Source organism: Canis lupus, chromosome 3, assembly GCF_011100685.1.
Source record: "Canis lupus familiaris isolate Mischka breed German Shepherd chromosome 3, alternate assembly UU_Cfam_GSD_1.0, whole genome shotgun sequence".
NCBI classification, from domain to species: Eukaryota; Metazoa; Chordata; class Mammalia; order Carnivora; family Canidae; genus Canis; species Canis lupus.
The window spans coordinates 55,114,078-55,136,485 of record NC_049224.1 but is presented as its reverse complement, the minus strand read 5'-3'; the positions used below and the strand labels follow the sequence as shown (position 1 = coordinate 55,136,485).

Here is a 22,408-nt window from a genome sequence, read left to right as displayed (position 1 = left end):
CAGAGCGTACCTGTTCACGCACAGGAACCAGATTCGGGCTGGCACCTCCTGAGGTTGGGGAAGGCAGGATGCAGGCCAGACCTGTGGGCACCTGACCATGGCCACCCACGAGGCCCAGGCCCTGGTGTGGAAGAAGGTTCCAGATTCCTCCCGGCTGAGGCCCCTCCCAGCCAAGGCCTCTCAGGCCTCAGTTTATCAGGATGGAGTTAGTCAAGAAGAAATCGGAAGTAGGAGGGGTTTTGACTTTTCTGTGGAAACAAGGGAAGGCCAGTACATCTTGTTCTGCATCTTGTAGAAACCCAGATGGCTAGGGCAAGGGTGGGGATGCTCTGGACAGTCTGAAGGCAGGAGCAGACTGCCTAGTGTGGGTCCCTCCCTCTTCTTGATTTTAACACAAAGCAAGGAGGAAAGGTCCCAGCATGAGACTTTAGTTCCTGAGGGGGACATTATCCCTCACGCTTGGTATTTGTTTAAACAAATGTTTATCTGAAATCTCGTTAAAACCTTTAAACCACCCCTGCCCCCCACGCCCCACCAGGCAGGGACAGCTATGTTCAGATATTACGTTTCATGTTCTCATGAGTGACACTGGTGCATTATAAATAGTTCTTTATTATGAGTTTATATAGTGCTCAATACATAAAATAGATTTCATTTAAAATATTTAAAATATTTCCTGGCTATGAGCAGTTTATTCTGATTCTTGCTAAAATCATTTTCACATTCGAAGCCTTCTGTGCAAGGAGACCCCCGCTCCACCCAAACAGGGAGACGCGGTCCGTAGCTCAACAGCGCTGCTGAGCACAGTGGTTATCAACTTTTTTCAGAACGAGGGAATGATTCCAGATAATCCTTGGTGGAAAATAAATACTGTTCTCTTACGCCGGTAATACAGTGGGTTCTTAGATCCCAACTACCTTTTGGTGTGTGGAAGTCACCAGCCCTCGACTTCCTGCCCTGATGTTAAGAGCCTCGGCATTCCAGAAAAGCTGCAACATCACACGGAGCCCTGCTCACCAACCAGGCTGTCACGTGGCTGATGGACCTGCTCATGTGCTTTTCCAGAACAGACCCTGGGCCTGCGTCCCCTTGTTCAGCCACCCGGTGTGGAGCCTGCGGCAGGGACAGAGCTCAGCGGTCCCACTCACCGCCACCACCGCAGCCACCAGGGCTCTGCTCATCACCGTCCTCCCCCTCCCCCTCCCCCTCCTCCTCCTCCGAGTCAGCAGACACTCTCTTGATTCTCTGGAGCGCTGCCTTGATACTTCTCTCCAGGTCGCTGGCTGGTTTGTTGCTGGGGCTCAGGCCTGGGCCAGAGTGAACTTTCTTCAGTTTGACCCCCTGCCTGATGGCAGCCAGAAGCTGCTCGTTGAACGAGGCACGGGGAGGGCTCAAAGTGGGCGCTTCCACTCTCCGCAGAGGGGTGCTGCTGCTCCGCAGGGAGGCCAGCACTTCATCCATGGATCCTGAAATTGGCAAACAGCAGGTGCCATCAGCAAACCGCATCTCTCCCCCCAAGATGCCAGCGCACTTTTGTATAGCTCTGTGTCAAGTCGCACGCTGGATACTGACATGATTGGAACAAACCATCTTCCATTAAACAAACGCCTTGATTACCTGTGAGAAAGGCCAACCACAGGCTCCCTGGGTGAATACGGGCGAGTTTAGTCACTAACATGTCCCCTGACCACTCACTGTCCGCCACTTCCTCAAAGCCACAGCCACTCGGAGGCCCAGTCATGCGCACCTGCTGTCACAACAGCTGTCTTTCAAGACACGGGGTTATCTTTTTGTGTGATTCTGAGGGACAGGGAATCCTGGGGCTGTAAATAATTTGCCCTAATGTGCATGACAGCTGCACACAAGTTCGGGAAATTGTATTTGCTTCCCACTTCAAGAAGATATTTTTCTACAATGTACCCGCCGTGTTTCTCTAACTTCACCCTGCAGTATGTCAGTGGTGACATGTTCTGTGATGGTGACGTGAGGAGGTTTGCACACACAGGAAAAGGCTGAAGGTAAACTTTCATCAGCGACAGTGAACCTGGGGGTGGCACTGGTAGGTCGCTGCATGCTGTGTTAATTCCACCTACAAATGTTACCTGAGCCAACGCACAGCTTCCACCTGGGATGGTACAAGATGCTGTCACAACACAGATCACATCAGACTTTCAAGGCCTGGGTGAGGAGAAGCTATTCTTCACTCAGGTGCCTTGAGACAGTGCCCCCCCCAGGGGGTAAAATCTGTAACCGCCCTCCAGAGGTGGGGGGTGGGGGCGAGGGGGACTGTGGCCACCACCGTGGAGGTCTCTAGGGAGGCTTCAAGACAGAGTCCTTCCTGGTTCGGGACTGAGGCCATGCTCTACCAACCAGCTAATTTTGGATTTAAACTCACAGTAGTCCCCTTCCAGGAGTAAGAAGATAGTTTCACACTGATTTTCAGGTACTGACTCACACCTTATTCTTTGCAGTGAGAGGAGGTGGGGTGGGGTGCTGAGTAGGGCCTCCTGACACTGTGCGCACTAACCCTAACTGGGATGACCCCCACATGCAAACTGCTGGCCCAGGCAGGCATGCTCTTGCTCTTCATTCACACTGTGTTATTGCAGATCCCAAGTGGAAATGGGCCACTTGGCCTCCACCTAAGAGCATGGACGTTTTCACCTGTACCTGGTTCTGGGTAGAGGGAAACTGTGAACTCCAAGTAACTGGAAAAATCAATTAACCAGAACTGCACTTTGGAACTGTTGTGTTTATAGGATTCCTGTTGCCTACTCCAGCGGCCCTGCCTGTGCTCAGGGGAGCTGCTCAGGCACAGTCTTTGTAACACAGGTACATAGAGTTTTTCTGGGGTTTATCTAAACCCTTCCTCCACCACCAAGCAGCAGGCTCCGAGTCTGGGCAGATGGATTTCAGCCAGTCGCCTCAACAGTCAATGTATCAGCCATCACCAGAACTATGAGTCAGAACGACAGCCCTCGTTCAAGAATATTCGTGTGTATTCAGTGTATTGTACTTGCAGAGTTAGAACGGGGTCTGCTGTTCTTTTGACCACTTCCGTTTAGAAAGATCTCCCAATATATGGTTTCCCAGTCCAGCAGTCTGTAAGAACACCCTTCTATATTCTAATATTCCTCTCCAGTAATTCCCAACCAATATTCTCCTTAAGCTGCAACAGTTAAATTCTGTAAATGACTCACAGATGCTTAATTCAAAGCAACACTGGCAGAAATCAAACGCACACTCAAGTCCTAAGGACCTGAAACAGGCAAGTCTTTAATAGTGATCCCACATCATGGGACCATTAAATGTATAGAGATCATTTCTTCAAGATGAGTTAGTGTTTATCGAACTCAGATTCTGGCTGTGCTAACTTTGCAGTAATGATAACTTAAGGCAGCAAATGCTGGAGAATTTCAAGATCGTAGAGAATTCTGCAAAAGGTTTTGATGTGAGCGTAATTGCTTCTACAGCAAGAATGCTTCAGCCCACCACTCAATGACCCTTGCTGAGCAGAGACAGAACTGCAGCGGTTACCTGGGCCTCCGAGAGCAGCTGAGGAATAGTGTGGTCTCCCAGCAGATGGTTCGCACATCAGGGGCAGTGGCTGATCCTCGGCTACTGGAGTTCTCAAGTGTGAGTTCTGGCGATTCGTTGATTGAGAATAAGAAAAGGGCCGAGCAGGGAAGGGTGGTGGAGGCGGCGGTGGAGGGGGCGGCAGTGGGGGTGGCAGTGGAGGGGGCGGCGGTGACAGTTCCTCACTGGATCTGCAATGTGTCTGGTCACCAACTAGAACAGAACTCTGGGCGGTATTTCCAGGGTCGTGCAGATCCTCAGAAGTTTTAGCGTTATTGACTTCAGAGGGGGGAGCCCTTCTGGTCTCCCCAGAGGACAGATGGCTTGCAGCAGCCGCGGGAGAGGTCTGCAGGGAAAGCCCACCTGGCAGGTGTGGAGCTGCAGGCTCTGAGCAAGAGGTCTTTAGTACAGACCCACCTGGACATCTCTGAAAATGAAACACTGCTGTGAGAAACTTGCCACAAGTGCAAACCATCAGAATGCTGAAACTTGCTGTAAATAAGTATACACTCAAGGGCCTCTGTCCGTGGATTGTTCTCGTTTGCAGTGGCTCCTTCTCACTTTGGATAGCTGCCCTTGCTACTAAATCTATTACTAAGGAATAAGCATTTATTCCTTTGATATGTAATACTTTCTCTATAATAAATATATGAAAGTATAAGCATAAATGAAAACATGCATATTTTTGTATGAAAATAAAAATAGGAAGTTAGCTGAGAAAATTATGGTGAATTTAAAATATTACGCAGCAATGAAAAATCATAATAAGCAGTATACACAAAGTTTGTAAAACATCCTAAAAAAATACAGGTGACATACAGCTGTATGAAAAAAATTCTACCAGCATCAACCTCAAAGTGACAGTTGTAACATGTCTCTTCTCTAATTTGTAGGCTTACAATAAATTTTATACTTTAAAAATGTAAATTTAAAACATTCTGGTTTCTCGGGTGTTGGTTTGATAAAGAAAAACATACCCTATAAAAAAACGAATCTTGAGTGGTGGGAGGCCTCCCTAATGAAGGCACTGACTGGCCAGTAAAACACATAAAATGTTAATACTATGTGGCCATTAAAATGAACTAGATTGGGCAACCCCAGTGGCTCAGTGGTTTAGCGCTGCCCTCAGCCCGGGGTGTGATCCTGGAGACCCGGGATTGAGTCCTATGTCAGGCTCCATGCATGGAGCCTGCTTCTCCCTCTGCCTGTGCCTGTCCCTCTCTCTGTCTGTCTGTCTCTCATGATTAAATAAATAAAATCTTAAAAAAAATGAACTAGATCTATATATATAAACATGAACACATCCCAAAAATATAACTTGAGTGGGGGGGAAAAAACTGGCCAAGGATGTATGTAATGTGATAATACTATGTAAACTTAGTAGTAATATACCAAAATTGCAATTCATGATAAAACAAAGAGTACAGATTACCTCGTCTTTTTGCAATTGCTTTATTTAATTTTCAAATATTGCATTTTTTTATAAATTAAAGGTTTGTGGCAACCATGCATCAAACACGTTTCGGGTTCGCTTTTCCAATAGCATTTGCTCACTTGGTGTCTCTGTGTCACATTTTGGCAATTCTTGCAATATTTCAAATTCAATTCTTGCAATATTTTCATCATTACATTTGTTACAGGTGATCTGTGATCAGTGATATTTGATGTTACTATTACAAATGTTTTGAGAGGGGCACCTGGCAGGCTCAGTCAGTGAAGCGTCTGCCTTCGGCTTAGGTCATGATCCTGGGGTCCTAGGATCGAGCCCCCTGTTGGGCTCCCTGCTCAAGGGGCAGCCTGCGTCTGTTTGCTTGCTCTCTCTCTCAAATAAATAAATCTTTAAAAACAAACAGTTGTTTTGGGGTGCCCAAACTGTGCCCTTATGACAGTAAACTTCATTGTCTTATTCTAGGAAACCCACCTTCAGCAGCCACCACCCTGACTAGTCAGCCGCCATCAATGTGGAGGCAGGACCCTCCACCAGTGGAAAGAGTACAACTAGCTGAAGGCTCAGACAATCGCATTTTTAGAAGTAAAGTAATTAAGATATGTACTTTTCTGTAGCCATCTTGCTATTACACACTCAACAGACTACAGTACAGTATAAATATCGCTTTTAACATTGCACTGGGAAACCAGACAATTCACTTGCCTCGCTTTACTGCTTTAGTCTGGCACCGAACGTGCCCTGTCTCCCTCCCAGGTTCCTCTGCCTTTCCTGAGCGCTAGGACAGCCTGGTGCCAGACCCCAGACCTCAGCCATGCAGTCACTAGGCCTGCAGCTGCCAGTCACGTGTTGTCCTGGTAGAACTTGAGCCCCAGAAACTCCAGGCGAGACTCCGGGGTCATCCGACCATCCCCTGATGGCAGGGATGATGCTCCTGCCCCAGCACTCCGGTGGCTGCACTTCGCTGTGACTCTGGCCTGTTGAGTTCTGCCTTATGTTGCTGGGAGTCCCCAGGGCTCACCTAAGACAAATTCAATCTTTTGCCTCCCAGCGGCCCCTCAGATATTTAAAAGCCTGCCTGGGCCCACCAGCTAGCATGCATCACATGACCCACTTCCCATCCTCTCCTGCTCCTACTTCCTTCCTTCAAAATGTGCTCAGATTGGCTTTGTCCCCTTCGAGGGAGCACTTCTGGGCCAACACAGGGTCCCCTCATTCTACAGAGGCTGCTTCTGTTCACACACCTTAAAAACACACTGGCTTTTCTGGAGCTTCCTCACAAGTGGTGGCAGGAGGCTGAAGAAAGTTCTTTCCCCTGCACTCAGACTGCATGCATGCCTTCCTCCCACCCTCTGGAGAAGCGTACCCCTCCGAGGACCACAAAACCCGCACCTTAAGCCAACGTGAGGTCAGCGTGTTGGATTTTCACACCCCCTGCTCAGTCTGAGAGCGTTGGTGGCCTAGTTCCGCCACATCCATCAGTTACCCCTCTCATCTCCACAGTTGAAAAACTGATCACTGATCAGCCTGTTCAAGGCTTAAGAGCCAGACTTGCACGCCTCGATCCTTCCTCCATCCTGACTGCACTCTGTTAACCAGTGCCCTCCAGTGAGAGCCCACCAACCTGTCGTCCTGTGCACATTCACTCTGCCTTCACGTGGGTCTCACATGATATACCCGCAACTCAGTCTCCCATTTTTGGAGGGGGGGCGGGTCTGGGCATCCGTGACTTTCAGAAGCCCCCTGGCTGGTTCAGGTGTGCTGCCTGGGCCGGAGAAGGCCTGTGCAGCTCCAGAGTTACAGACAAGTGGCTGCACGCAGCATGAGCTAAGGTGGGTCACCACGCGGGCTGCAGCCTTAAGTAAAGGAGAATGAATGCAGGTGTTTAGCACTGGGCTGGTATGCAGCAGGTGCTCATTAATGATCAGAGTAGCAAGTGTACCAAAAAGTGAGCTGAAGTCAGTGTGTCCTGATTTACCACTCCAGGGCCCCTTTTCTGGTTGATATCACAGCACACCTTCAATACCTTATTCCAGAACTTTGGGAATGGATAGTCTTTCTTTTGGGGGGGCAGCTACCAACTTGGGTCTTTGTGAGGGTATGTGATGAAAACAGATTTATGTTTTATATTCAACTAGTTTAACATTATTTTTAAGTAAGTAGCTATTTACTTTCTTTTTAAGCCTACTCACTTTTTTTTTTTTTTTTAAGATTTTATTGATTTATTCACAAGAGACACACAGAGAAAGAGAAGCAGAGACACAGGCAGAGGAATAAGCAGGCTCCATGCAGGGAGCCTGACGTGGGACTCGATCCCAGGACTCCAGGATCACACCCTGCGCCAAAGGTGGGCTCTAAACCACTGCGCCACCCAGGGATCCCCAGCCTATTCACTTTTAACAGAGCCCTTAACTATCTACTTGTCACAACGCTGCCTTGACTGCTTTGAGAGACTTATTACAAGTAAGGAAGAACTGAGCTAAAGTCGAGGTCAGTTTAACTGTTTTTCAGTTGTCCTCGCTGGGCAACAGCATGGCAGGCAGAGTCAGCATCAGAACCCTGGTGTACAGCAATGTCAAAAATTTCTTAATATTCTATTATTTTGGGGGTGCCTGGGTGGCTCGGTAAGTTAAGTATCTGCCTTCAGCTCAGATATGATCCTGGGATCAAGCCCCAGGTCAGGCTCCCTGCTCAGAGGGGAGCCTGCTCCTCCTCCTCCTCCCTCTTCCCACCACTCCATTGGTGTACACTCCCTCTCAAATAAATAAAATCTTTTAAAAAATATTCTAATATTTTCATTTTTTATTTCTACACTAAAAATAATGGCGTTTGGAGAACATTTTGTGTTTCAAGTGATCTGTTCATAATATTCAACACTTTTCTCCTAGGATGGGTGACCTTCATTTATTTCTCCAGAAAATACAAGTGAGGCCACTATTTCTAGAACTTACCTCTTTAAATGCTCTCAACCGCTGGAGTGTTTTTTTGCGTTCTTGGTTTATCCATTCTTTTTTCTTTTTCTCCTCTTCTTTCATCTTGTCTCTTTTCTATATTTAAAGGAACATATGTTTGTACATTTCTCAAAAGAGAGGTCTTGAGAAAAGAAAGCCCAAGCTGCAGGGCTGGACTGCAGGCTCCCTAGGATTAAGGCTCGCAGCTGCCCGTCGAGGGCAGGGGGTTCTACTCTTTACAGATTGAAGCCAGTATGTCATGTTATGCAAACATAGAACATTTCTTCGACCACTTACCACCTGGATACTATGATGCTGATGAAAATGTTTCATCCTTTCTTCAGCCAACTGCAGTCGCAGCCGATGATTCTCTTTGCATTGATCCTGGTGGAATAATACAGGTCACTTGTACAGTTTTTACTATCATAGTAGGCTCTAGCAGAGAAGTTTAGCAGAAGAAAGCACCACTGTGTTTGTGCTGTCCTATGAGGCATTTGTTCTCATAGTTTCTGGTGTGGCTCCAGGGTCCTGCCTCCCCTTGGTTACATGCTGACTGGCTACTTCAAGGAATCGACCACACCCAGTCATAAGGGCAAGGCTGGGATTTAGTGCTGTGAAAGATGGAAATGAGGGGATAACACAGGCAGCCCTCCATGCTTACATGGCATGTGTCCAAAGAATCTATTTCCATGCAAGTGTTTTAAACACCTCTCCCCATACATAATATTACAATAGTAATTATATTTCCAAACATACCTACATAACCATATACAACCCACAAATACATTTACATTAAAAACTGTATTTTAACTGTACTAGTTATTCTTATATATTACCTTTTATGTGATTGTGGAATTTATAAAAATTAAGAAAAAAGTCACCAAATATAAGGGTTGAAATGAGCTGAATGTTCTTCTTATAGATTTTTTTTTTTTAATTTTAAGTCTTCTCTGCACCCAGTATAGGGTTCAAACTCAACCCCCAAGATCAAGGGTCGCACACTCCACTGACTGAGCCAGTCAGACACCTCGTTATTTTTGACAAATATTCTATAATCAATAATTTACAATAAAATAAACTTTAGAATGTACTGAAGATGATTACTTGAATTTTCTACCTACCATGATTTTTTAAATACCTGGGCATGTAACAGGCATTCAACAAACAGTTGTTGAATGGATCAACTAAAATCTAGAGATTATGGTAAATGCTTAGACCCCCAAAAGAAAGGGAATCCTTTTCAAAAAAAAAATAAATAAATTGTAGCCACTGATACCTGTATAAACACCCAAGAAGAAGTTAATCACTGTGTTGGTAAAAAGCCTTCCTTTCAGGACCTCTTCATCTTTCATAAAAGGAGCCTTGGCAGGAAGAGAGCTGCCCTGCATGGTACTCCTACCTTTCTGTTCCTGAGACAGGCTCTCCGGGCACAGATCGTGCCCCGCTGAGTCTCCAGGCGCTGGCGCTGCCGGCTCAGCTCCCGTACCTCTACACTCTTGTCATTTGGCAGCCCTGTCACACAGTCAAGGGCTCCAAGCTCCTCGGGACTTTCACATGGGTCGTAATAGACAACTTCATCCTCTTTATCTAGAAATGTATTGATGATGTTTTTAAAACATATTTTGGTATAAAAAAATAACACACAAATATACTTTAAATTTTAGAAAGTGAAGATGACTTGTAACCCCACCACCCTGGGAAAGCCACTATTAACATGGGTATACACATACACAGCTACAGACACATACACCTGTACCTACACACACAGCTACACACACTTATGGACATACACACAGACCCTACACACACACACAGCTACACATAATCAATAACACATAGCTAAGAGGACATCTTCCATGTGATGGAAATAGAATTTTAATGGCAACACAGTATTCTCTAATTTGAGCATTCTGTATTGTTAGAATATTCCAGGGTTCCATTATTATTAATTTCACCGTGATGAACATCTGAACATAAAATCTTTGCGTACATTTTTATTACTTATTTAGAAGATGAACAGTCAGGGCTCTTGATAATTAGCATTCAGTTTCCCTCCAGAAGGGCAACCTACATTCTACCAGCAGTGTGTCATTAAGGTGACTTAAAGATACTTAATTTTGGTTACATATGTATTTTTTTTAAATACATGCTAGTTGTAACAAATCAAGTCCTACAAAACTAGAAAGTGAAATTTTCTTTTTCTCCCAAACCTTTGGGATCCCATTCCCAGAGGAAAATATTATGAACAATTTGGCATACATCTTTCCGGGAATAGCTTTTTAAATAGGATTTTCCCTTAAATATGTATAGTGCTTATAACCTGAAATTACTATAAAGTTTTTTGAATACCTAGGATTAAATTAAATGTTTAGATTCAGTATGAAGAAAAGTATTATGCTTGGAGGAACTTGAGGGGAAAAAAGAGATGTAAGTAAAAGGAAAGACATACCATGTCCTTGGATGGGAAGATTCAAAATTGCAAAGATGACAATTCTCCCCAAATTAATCTCTAATTTTAAGCACAATCCCAATAAAAATTCCAAGGAGGTTTTTTGGTTTTTGTTTGGAACTTGCCAAAGTGATTCTAAAGTTCGTCTGAAAGAATAAAGGAGTGGAAAAAATCAGGAAACCTGAGGAAAAGCAGAGTACTATGGAAGGCGCTTGCTGAACCAGACACTAAAATGTACACCCAAGTACAGTAATAGGAACATACGGGACCAGCACCAGAAGCCATTCACAAACTAGTGAAAGAAAATGACAATTCATTATTAGGTAAAAATAACTATAATAATTCTGGACATGAGACAGGAAGCCAGTCAAAGTACTTAGGGAAAACGTTTTCAAAATCAGTGACTGAGATTACCTAACAATTTGGGGGAGGGGGGGAGTTAGATTCCCACCACACGTCAAGATTAATTTAACCTGATTAAAGAGCAAAATTTTTTTTAATCAGAAATATACTAAAAGAAAACTTAAGTAAAATTTTGATATAGTTTGGGGATGAGGAGCACTTTGACAGATGCAGAAAGACTTTACCAAAAGCAGATATGACTTCATAAAAATGAAGTATTTCTACAAGGTAAGAAAAAGCAAATGGTGGAGAGAAATTCTTTGCAACATAGGACAGATAACAGAGTAATAGTCTTAGTGTGGAAAGGGAATGTTCCAAGGGAAAGTGGGCAAAGACCAATGATAGACAGTTAATAAAAGAAATGCAGCCAGTCAACCGCAAAATCATGCCCATTACACTTGTAATTAAATAAATGAAAAGTACAAGAGACCATTGTCTTCTATCAAGTAGGCAAGAACTTAAAATAATGGTGTAAGTGTGGAACAGCTATTTTCATAATCAGCTCTTTTCACGACCTCAATCTGGAAGGCCATTATGTAGTATGGAATTCAGAAATCAAAAGATAACAAAGATGAGGGGAAAATGTGCATCGAATGATTATTGCAGGGTTAGCAGGTGTGTGTCAACATGTAAAATCTGCACTGTCCTTGACCCAACGATTCCCCCTTTGGAAATTTATTACAAGGAAATAATCTCGGGGCACTAGGTGGCTCAGTTGGTAAAGCATCTGCCTTCAGCACAGGTCATGATCCCGGAGTCCTAGGATCAAGCCCAGAATCAGGTTCCTGGATTAGGCAGCAGTCTGCTTCTCCCTCTCCCCCTTCCCTTCTCCCTGCTCCTCACTTTCACTCACTCTCAAATAAATAAATTTAATAAGAAAAGAAAAGAAAAGAAAAGAAAAGAAAAGAAAAGGAAAGGAAAGGAAAAAGAAAGAAAGAAAGAAAGAAAGAAAGAAAGAAAGAAAGAAAGAAAGAAAGAAAGAAAGAAAGAAAGAAAGAAAGAAAGAAAAAAGAAAGAAAAAGAAAGAATCTCTTCTACACACAAGGATGTGTCAAAGAGGGTTCTTTGCCAAATTGCTGTTTGCAATAGTTTAAGACTAGAAATCACGGTATATCCGTATAACCAAATACTGTGCTGCCATTAAAATGTCTCATGTTTTTGTTACTTACCGAAACGGAAAGGTGCTTATTATGTATTAAATGAAAGGAAGTTATTAAACAAGATATACATTTTGGGTTTAAAAATTGGTATTTACTTGTATACATCAGTATACAAACAAGACTTTCCAGCATATTATTCTCACTTGGTATCTGTGATGATGGACTGGGGGGTGGGTAAGTTTTCCTTTGTTTTGCCTTGTGTTTAACAATGAATATATTACTGGAATAACAGAAATGCTAAAAGGAGACTTTTTTTTAGGAAATTTAGTAGATGTTTTAGCCAATTTATAAGAAGTAATAACATGGCCTGTATTTCCTTGGAGGTGTGATTTAAACATTTTAACATACACATTTAAATATATACCTTACCTTTTATAAGCCTTTTAATTGAGTCCAACTGTGTTATAAGCAGTATTTCTTCATATTTTAATATCTCAAATTTAACCTCATACAGTTCTAACTGGACTTCATAATACTGTATTTCTAATTCGTCTACAACATCTACATTTTTTTCTTGTTCTGGAAGATCTTCCATCTTGTTTTCATGAAAAAAAAATAACAGCAAGTTAAAATGATTAGTACGTTAAAAGCTATGTTAGGGGCACGTGGGTGGCTCAGTTGGTTGAACATTCCCTTCGGCTGGGGCCGTGGTTTCAGAGTCCTGGGATTGAGCCCCATGTTGGGCTCTCTGCTCGGCAGGGAGTCTGCTTCTCCCTCTGCCCCTCCTCTGGCTGTGCACGCACGCTCTCTCTCTCTCTTTCTCTAATAAATAAATAACTCTCTCTTAAAAAAAAAAAAAAAGCTAATGTTAAGTGCATTTGAACAATTTTCTATTTTTTGCTTAGGACCAAATAGAGAACAAAGTGAAAAAACATTTTTCCAATTTCAAGTAACAAAACAAAAATGCTTTATTCAATGTTTGTTACAAATACTTTAACTTACCCTGAAACAAATGAAAACAGTTAGGTTTAGAGAAAAATCGAGGCAGTGAGCCATTTGCAGTGTTTACTGCTTCAAACTCTTAATATTACAGGAAGAAATTTAAGGGGCTGTGATCCTAGGCTGAAAGACCTTTGCATTACTCTCGAGTTGTGCTGAGATACTGCTTGATTGACTTAAGTATATTACCCACTTCAGTACTGAGCTCAGTGTTACTACCAGGAGCATCCTACAACAGAATATTTCAAAAGCATCTTAATCAAAAGGAAGCTTTAAGGCCAACCTTCCACAGTCTAAATTCTCAGCTAGTAAATGTTGGAATGAAGCAAGGAAGCTCTTAATGGTGCCTGGAAAGAAAGGTGCTACCTAAAAGTGTGGGGTTTCTTTCTTTAGAGAGAGAGTGAGCATGCACACATGCGTGTGCATGAGGTGGGGGTGGGGAGAGAGGGAGAGGGAATTGTAAGCAGGCTGTACCACCAGCATGGAGCCTGATGCGGGGCTTGATCTCATGACCCTGAGATCATGACCTGAGCCTAAATCAAGAGTCAGACACTTAACCAACTGAGCCACTCAGGTGCCCTAAAAGTGTGGGTTTTTTCCAACCAAGTTTCATTTATCTTTATCTTACCTTCCTCTGAATTTCAGCTCTTTTGTGATTTAAACACAACTCTTTGGCTCTCATAAGCTGTAGAGTCTCTCGGGCTAACATCAGCTTGAGTTCTTCTAACCTGGGAGTTGCTGTGGCCCAGGCAGCCTGGCCAAATCTCTTCTTGTCCTGTTCCATTTGTTTCTGCATTTCTGTTGGATTGGAATAAAAATAAAACATAATTACAACTCATTGAAAAGGGAAAAATGTATTCTGAGCTGATTCTTTACTGCCTCCCACCTTACTTGCAAAACATCCTTTTTTAAAAGAAAAAAATGTTTTAATTACCTTTTATTGTCACAAAAATTATACATGAACATCAGTATAAACATTTTAGATACTTTGGGGAACCTGGCTGGCTCAGTTAGTAGAGCACAGGACTCTTGATCTCAGGATTGTGAGTTTGAGCCCCATGTTGGGTGTAGATATTACTTAAAAATAAAATCTTTAAAAAAATTTTTTTAGATACTTCATTAAAAAAAAAAAAAACAAAGAAATCATGAATCTCACCTACTTGAGGCGATGTTTCTTACATTTTGGTGCATACACTTCCAGACTGTTTCTAGGTCAAGCTAGATAGGCAGTTTGAACCAAAGACAAAAAATAAACAAAAAAACCCCACAAGATCATCGTTCTTCTTTGTAGTTCATTTATTTCACTTAATGTATCATGCAACTCCCAACAGTCATAAAAACAGATATAGAGAATTGGGCTTCACAGCCACAGGACATTTCACTTTATGAATGAAATGTAACAAGCTGGCAGACACTAGGTTTCCTGTTTGGGGCCGCCATCTATAATGACATCCTCTATGAGAAGTCTTCCGCACCCCCCTCCCCTCCCCACCCCTGCCTGTCTGCTGAATTTGCTCACACCTCTCTCCCTTCCCCCTTCCTCTCTGCTCCAGCCCCTCACACTTGCCAAGTTCCTTCCAGTCAGAGGGCCTCTGTGAGTGCCATTTCTTCTGTCTGGAACACTCTCCCCTCACTCTGATGGTCTCTCAACTCCCACTGACCTTCAGGTATTGGGGCAGGTGCCATTCCCCAGAGGCCTTCACTGACCTAGTGAAGGAGCCTCCTGCCTCTTGGCAGCTCTCAGAACCCCCTGCTTCTCTTCAGGAGGCCGGCTGCTACTGCCATTTCCCATGTGTTTGAATGTATACATAAATAAGATCTCTCTCCCCTCACCAGACTGTACCATGTCTGTTTATGCTTACCCTTATACTGAATCCTCAGCTCCTAGGAAACGCAGTGCCTCGTGTGCAAGAGGTACTCAAATGTTTGTTGAATAAAATGAAAATCACATACACCTTAATGTAGAATTTTACACTGTTACCTGCTAATGCTTTTACTGTTTCTTTAAAATAATTCACTGTAATGTCCTGAATAGAGACTACAGCTTCTTCAGCCTGTCTGGTCCATTCTTTGGCTTCTTTCTGCAAGGCAACTATCCTCTTAGGACCCAAATCATCCTCATTCAAGGATTTCTACAAATGAAAGGAAAATTGTATTCACAAGAGAGAATAGTAATGCAGAGACACAGGAAATTGGTTACATGGATTATTTCAACTACTTTTATTACTACTAGTTAATTAAGTTTCATTCATTCAGCAATTCCTTACTGAGTATGAATGAGGCTCTAAGCCAGGCAACACTTGGGAGACAAGGGATACTCTGGGGCATACATAAAATAAAAACCTACTTTCACTTTGCAATATTAGAATAACATTTTCTAGACAGGAATTCTCTCAAGTTATGTTCTTCTATTAATACACAATTGTTTAGGGGCACCTGGCTACCTCAGTTGGTGGAGCGTGCAACTCTTGATATTGGGGTTGGGAGCTCGAGCCCCATGCTGGGTACAGAGATTAGGTAAAAAATTTAAAAAAAATTAAACCCATAATTGTTTAAATGACACCTGTTTTGTTAAACATTCAGCACAAGGCCCAGTACACAGCATTCAAGTGTTAGCTGTTGCTACAGGTCCTTTCAGGGACATGGCAGGAAGATTTTCAATATAATAATTCTTCTCTGAAGGGCAAAAATAATACAGTAACCTAAAAGATCATAAAATCTAAAAATTCATAATTATGATATGTACTAGTAGTCATTCGGCATCCAGTTCTTCTACAAAACTAATAATATAAGAAATATATACAGGTTAGCCATCAGGGAAATGTAAATCAAAACCACAGGATAGGGGCACCTGGGTGACTCAGTGGTTGACCATCTGCCTTTGGCTCAGTTCATGATCATGAGGTCCTGAGATCGAGTCCTGCCATCAGGCTCCCTACTGGGAGCCTGCTTCTCTCTCTGCCTCTCTCTCTCTCTCTCTCTCTCTCTCTCATGAATGAATAAATAAATAAATAACCTTAAAAAAAAAACACAGGATACAACTTCACATCCACTAGGGTGGATAAAACCAAAAAGACAGACAATAACAAGTGTTGGCGATAATGTGGACAAACTGGAACCTTCACTTACTGCTGGTAGGAATGTAAAATGGTACATTCTGCATTGGAAAACAGTCTGATGGTTCTTTGGAAAGGCTATATATAGTTACCATAGGACCCAGCAATTCCACATTTTTCCAAGAAAAAAGAAAACATAGGTCCACATAGAAACTTGTACATAGATGTTCATAGCAGCATTATTCCTAATAGTTAAAAAGTGGAAACAACCTAAATGTCCATCAAACAACCCAAATGCCCATCAACTGCTAAATGGATAAGTGAAATGTACTATAGTGAATACTAAAGGATCATAGAAAGAAATGAAGTTCTGGGACATTGCACAACATGGATGGACCTTGAAAACATTATGCTACATGAAAAGAGCCTGACACAAATGACCACATCTCATGTAATCCCACACAAGATGAAATGGCCAGAATGGGGAAACACACAGAGGCAGAAGGCACACTGCTGGTTGCCCAGGGTTGGAGGGGGGAATAGAGAATGACTGCTTATGGGTATGGGGTTTCTTTGGGGAGTGATGAAAATGTTCTGGAACTAGATAGTGGTGATAGTTGCACAAATGAATATACTAAAAACCACTGAAACATATATCTTAAACAGGTGAGTGGTATGGTCTGTGAATTGTATCTCAGTGAAGCTGTTAATTAAGGAAAAAATATATACAGGAAGTAAAGACTATCCAAGTAATATGCTTTCAGTATAATGAACAGAACAATTTTCTCTGGAAATTTGAGTGGCATGAGTTTTATCTAAACAGGACACCATTTCTACAGTACAGTAGCTTGGCAGGGGCTGTGAGTATGTGTGTGGAAGTCTGGCCCAGTGCAGGGGCAGAGCTCAAGAGATCTCTCTGATGTCTTCTGACTCCAGCTGGTTGAGACGCAGGGAAAGCTATTTCACCCCTCTGGGCCCTAGGTTCCTTCGTAACACTGACAGGAGGATGACTACGCTAACCAGGGTCACTGGGTTACTACATAGCTCAAGGAAATAAGAGTGATGGCAACATTTACTAAAGCTTAAATTACTGAATTATGATCCAGGGCCTTGCTATTTATATTTTCATTCAGTTTCTTGGAAATCTGCATATGTCCTTAGAATCTGAAAATAGGCTAACATAAACAAGCTTCTCATCAAAAACAAGTCATTAGCAAAGAATGTGGTTTAACCCTCAGAAAGCTGCAGAAATCTTAATGTATTCAGATGACCAACATAAAATGCCTTCATTTTCAAATTAATTTTTAAAAATAGGGGATCCCTGGGTGGCTCATCGGTTTAGCGCCTGCCTTTGGCCCAGGGCACGATCCTGGAGTCCCGGAATCGAGTCCCATGTCAGGATCCTGGCATGGAGCCTGCTTCTCCCTCCTCCTGTGTCTCTGCTTCTCTCTCTCTCTGCCTATCATAAATAAATAAATAAATAAATAAATAAATAAATAAATAAATAAATAAATCTTAAAAAAAATTTTTTTTAAATAAACTCAACATATGTATACTACCATCTAAACACAAAGGTGGACCCAAGGTGCCAACATACACTGAATCTGAAATGGGACTAAAGAAATAATACGTGACAAATAACAAATCTGATAAAATACAGATATAAAGAAAACATACCAAAATATCAAGCTTACATAAAGTTGCAACTTCTCTCATATCCCTAAATGGCTGCAGTAAATACTGGAAAAATGTAGTTGCTCCAGTAACTAACTCTTGGTATGCTTCATCTTCCTCTCGATAAACTTTCATTAGTGCTACCATGGTGTGGGCTTGATCATGCCCCTGAAGAACCTGGAAGACAAAATGTAAATAAAAGCTCACGTAAGGACAGTATTTATAAGATCATACCAAATAAACAAAACTAAAGAAACTTTAATGCCCTCAACTTCACAAATTAAAATACTGATTATATGAAAACGCTAATGTCCTTCAACCAAAATGTCAAATAAAACGAACAGTTAAATCATGGTATATCCAGGGCAGAATGTTATGACTATAATCATTCAATGGTGTAAGACCCCCTAACAAACTCCTTTTATTTGTTTTTAAGATTTTATTTATTTATTCATGAGAGAGAGAGAGAGAGAGAGAGAGTGAGAGTAAGAGAGAGGCAGAGACACAGGCAGAGAGAGATGCAGGCTCCATTCAGGGAGCCCGATGTGGGACTCAATTCCAGGACTCCAGGATCACGCCCTGAGCCAAAGGCAGACGCTTAACCACTGGGCCACCCAGGCATCCCACAAACTCCTTTTATAAAACCATTTTGCTTTAAAACTTTGGTTCTAGGGACTCCTGGGTGGCTCAGCAGTTGAGCGTCTGTCTTCAGCCCAGAGTGTGATCCTGGAGTCCTGGGATCAAGTCCCACATCAGGTTCCCTGCGGGGAGCCTGCCTCTGTGTGTGTGTGTGTGTGTGTCTCATGAACAAATAAATAAAATCTTAAAAAAAAAAAGCTGGTTCTATATGTTGATTAGGAAGATGTAATTAAGACTTTGAAATATGGCTGAATTCTTCCCTCACACTCCTCCCTTCCTCAAAAGAATGCGCAGAAAAATCATCCAGATTAAGATCGGCCTGTAATGAGAACAAGCAAGCAAGAGGACGTGTCCAGGGTGTCAGAGCCTCAATCTTGGCCACCCGTAGTAAATTGTGAATACACACACCCTATTTTTCTCCCAAACCCTTTTGTGTACTTGCGTTCCCCCCCCACCCCCGTTAAATTCTATAAGTTTATCACTCAAAGAATGAGTTGTTGGGCTTCCCAAATGACGTCTTTTAAACTTAAAATTGCACTCCGGTTGCCCTTCCAAATCAAAGAATAAAGCTCACTCCCCGTCGGCTTTCCACCAGACGTTTGCGTTACTTTCCAACCTTTCCCCTAGAAGCCCCTTCATCCTCTAAGGCAGCGGGTCTCCAGGGTTCCTGACGGCCGCCGCCGCTCCCCACCCCCGCCCCCCGCCGTCCCCGCCGAGAACCGGGAAGTGTTTACATCCCGTGCGCCAGGCTGTTTCCCACGTGTACTACGGCTGTTTCCGGTTCTGCTTTCGCTATTCTCTGGCAAATACTGTTAGAGGGCAGCCGGGTCTGCCAGAGTCTTCGGAGAAAGGGGTCAGGGCTGGCTGCAGACAGAGGATGCACGCTGACCCGCCTGAGAACTGCAGGTGACAGGAACCTGTGCACCTGCGCGCCCCCCCCCCCGGTCCCCGACAGGTGACAGGCACCTGCGCGCGTCCTCCCCCCTCCGCCCCCAGCTCCCCTGCAGGTGACAAGCACCTGTGCACCTGCGCGCGCCCTGCCCCGTCCACGCCCAGCTCCCCTACAGGTAACAGGCACCTGGGCACCTGCGCGCGCGCCCCTCAGGTCCCCAGCGCCCCCTGGCCGGCCGACAGCCCGGCTCTCCGGAACCGAACACAACCCACCCCCACCCCCCCCCCACGCCACACACACCGCGGCCCCAGCCCGGCGCTGCCCCTCCCGCCCCGCGGGTACCTGGCGCAGCCGCGCGCCCGCCGCGGCCCACCGCGCGCGCAGGGCCCTCTCCCGGAAGTCGCGCAGGCTCTCGCAGTCGGGCGCGCCGCCGTCGGCCGGGAAGAGCGCGTCGCGCACCGCCGCGCCGCCGCAGCCGCTCGCGGCCTCGCCCAGGTAGCGCTCCAGGCGCCCGCACAGCTCCTGCACCGCCGCGTCGCCGGGGCCCGCGCGCGCCGGCCACACGAGCGCCCAGAGCCCGAGCCCCAGGCCCCAGGCCCCGCCGGCGCGCGCGTCCAGCTCGGGCGGCAACGGCGGGAAGCAGCGCTCCAGGGGCGGCCAGAGCGCCGCCAGCTGCCGGTGCGCGCCGCGGAGCCCGGCGGCCGAGAGCAGGCCCGCCCAGCTCGGGGGGGACGCGGCCCGCTCGGGCTCTGGTTCGGGCTGGCTCCCCTCGCGCCGCCGCCGCTGCGCCGTGCGGTCGTGACAGGTCACGGCGAACTTGCCCTCCGCGTCGTTCCAGGCCACGAGGAAGCGCAGCTGGTGTCGCTCGGGCTCGGCGAAGAGGTCGTCGCGGACCGGCACCCAGCCCTCCAAGCTGTCGGGCTGCTCGTCTTCCATGGCCTCGGACCAGCGGCCCGCGGGCTCGGCCCGCGCGCGCCCGGCCTCCCCGCGCCCCCAGCTGCCCGCCGCGGACCGCGACATTCTGGCGGGACCGCGCCCGCGTCAGCGCCCCCGGGGCGCCACCCCACCCCCGGCGCCTCCGATTGGCTGCCCGCGGCGTGGACGGGTTCTCGGCAGCCAATGGGAAAGCTGGGACTCTGTCTCCGGCCGGCGCTGGGCAGCGGTCCCTGCCGCCCCGCGGGGCCTGGGCCCAAGGACTTCCCCTCCTGCCTCACCATTCCCACCTTTGTACCTGCTGACGTAGGGAAAGTGTTCCTGACGAGTTATCGTCTTAGCCTCCTGCACTCAAAGAACCTCTTGAGAACGGGGACCCACTGATTCCGTCCTCGCTCACTGGGGCGTCGGGGAGCACCCGAGGGTTCCTGCGCTCAGAAGGGGTGTAGATAGACCAAAGGTTAAATCAAACGTAGGAGTTATGGGCTGAGGGTCTCCAAGCGCCACCCACCGGGTAAAAGCCACCCGATTGTTGTTACCAACTCAACGAACTTTTATGGAGTGCCTGATGTGTGCGGGCGGGGGGGGGGGGGGGGGGGCTGCCGAGGGGCATACACAAAAGATGTCTCTGTCGTCAAAGCATCCCAGCTCCCAGACAGCGTGTTTAAATAGTGTGTTCCTACTCTTCGCTTTACAGCCAAGGAGACAGATCCAGAAGGAATCCTGTCCCAACAGTACACAAGCAGGCTAGTAAGACCACCTGGCTCTGGCTCCCCAAGACCTGTTTAAGGAGATAGGGGAAATCTAATTTGCACGTGAGGATGGGATGTGACTTGGAGCTGGTCGGGTTCACGCAACAGGGAATAAGACAGCCCAGGTCTGTGTCCGGGACTGAGACACAGAGCAGCAGGTCTGCTTCCATCCCGTGAGTTCATGGGATGGGTGGTGCGGGGAGACAACCCAGGGAGCCGCGAGGAGAAGCCTTTCTCCAAGACTAGGCTCCTGAAGGCTAGACTCAGGAACCGGTGAGAAAACTTTTGAAGGTTTGGATTTGGGAAAGCAGGAGATCAGATTTACAGTTGCTGTTATGCCCAAAGGAAAACAACAACAAACCAGGGCCAGCCTGGAGCAGTGGTTAGGGCATCTCTCCCCCTGAAGTTGATCCCAGGGTATCTAGAAACTTCTGTGGAATGAGCTTAAGGTCCAAAGTTGCTTATCTGAGTCTCCCCCACCAACCCTTTAGTGCTTGTGTAGTGCTGTGGGGCTTTGGACTCAGAACTGCTGCACTTGGTGGTCTTCTTGGAACAAGAATTTGTTAGTTGAAGGGATTTATTTCTCCTCAAGTCATTTTTAAATATATTATCTTAGCTAACACGATTTACTTGTAATTCAATAATAGTCTGTTTTAATATCTTTTTTGTATATTCTTTACAATATGTCTTTTTACTGTATTTGTTTTATATTGTTTTATCCTTTTTAGTATTTCTAATTTACTTGCTTTATCAAAATGACACTAGTAGGCTTTCTAATTATAAAAGTAATTTCGTTTTTGTGTGAGGGAAAGATGTTTGTATATTCTTAGAAAAAATAAGCGTGAGTATACACTAAACCTAATCATTGTTGTTACCAGGATACATGCCTACTTTATATTTACTTTATGGTTCCTTTGTAATATTTGCCTTTTTCTTTTTTTTTCTTTTTTTTAAATATTTGCCTTTTTCTAAGCCAAATATCATATGTTATTTCTCATTATTAAATAGTTTTTAAGAATTAATAAAAGGTGTATAAATAATTGTTATCAAAATAGGTACAATAAAAAATATAAAGAAAAAAGCAAAATAACTCAAAAGTTAAACTCTGCTCTCATTTTGTGTTTATTATTATATGTATTATCATATATTATTATATATTTATATATTATGCTATATATTATATATCATCTATATAATATATATATGATTATGCTGTAATTGTATTTTATACTCTCTTTTTACTTACAGCTATATTGTGGATATTTTCCACATAAAAAATAGGTATTTACATGATTGTTTTTAATACTTGCCAATATTGAGTGTATTGTGGTTTACAAATTCTATATTGATAGTCATAGATTAATTTCAGCTTTTTGCCAATATGCATAATGCTGTGGTGAACATCCTTGTACATATATATCTTTGCGTAAATTTTGTCTTTCATTTTTTTTGTTCTGATATTTTATTTTGCTTCTAATATTCTAGATACCTGGCAGTAATGATATTTTTCAAATTACATTTTGATTGAGATTTAAAAA

At 44.5% G+C, this 22,408-nt stretch overlaps 1 protein-coding gene across 4 annotated transcripts in view; it reads right to left on the bottom strand.

Moving 5' to 3' along the window:
- Positions 1–592: 592 nt before the first annotated feature.
- WHAMM (WASP homolog associated with actin, golgi membranes and microtubules) overlaps positions 593–22,408 on the bottom strand; it is a 69,034-nt gene continuing 47,218 nt past the window's right edge. For 3 of the 4 annotated variants that reach the window (XM_038532942.1, XM_038532943.1, XM_038532944.1), the window contains exons 4-12: positions 17,658–17,831; positions 14,906–15,056; positions 13,553–13,722; positions 12,355–12,520; positions 9,374–9,561; positions 8,272–8,358; positions 7,975–8,070; positions 3,538–4,003; positions 593–1,466 (exon numbers count right to left, since the gene is read on the bottom strand). In XM_038532942.1, the coding sequence (XP_038388870.1) occupies positions 1,132–1,466; positions 3,538–4,003; positions 7,975–8,070; positions 8,272–8,358; positions 9,374–9,561; positions 12,355–12,520; positions 13,553–13,722; positions 14,906–15,056; positions 17,658–17,831 (1,833 nt within the window). In that variant the 3' untranslated portion in view covers positions 593–1,131. Of the gene's footprint in view, positions 1,467–3,537; positions 4,004–7,974; positions 8,071–8,271; positions 8,359–9,373; positions 9,562–12,354; positions 12,521–13,552; positions 13,723–14,905; positions 15,057–17,657; positions 17,832–19,527; positions 20,185–22,408 lie in introns of those variants that run through there. The other variant, XM_038532941.1, reaches the window with a different exon arrangement.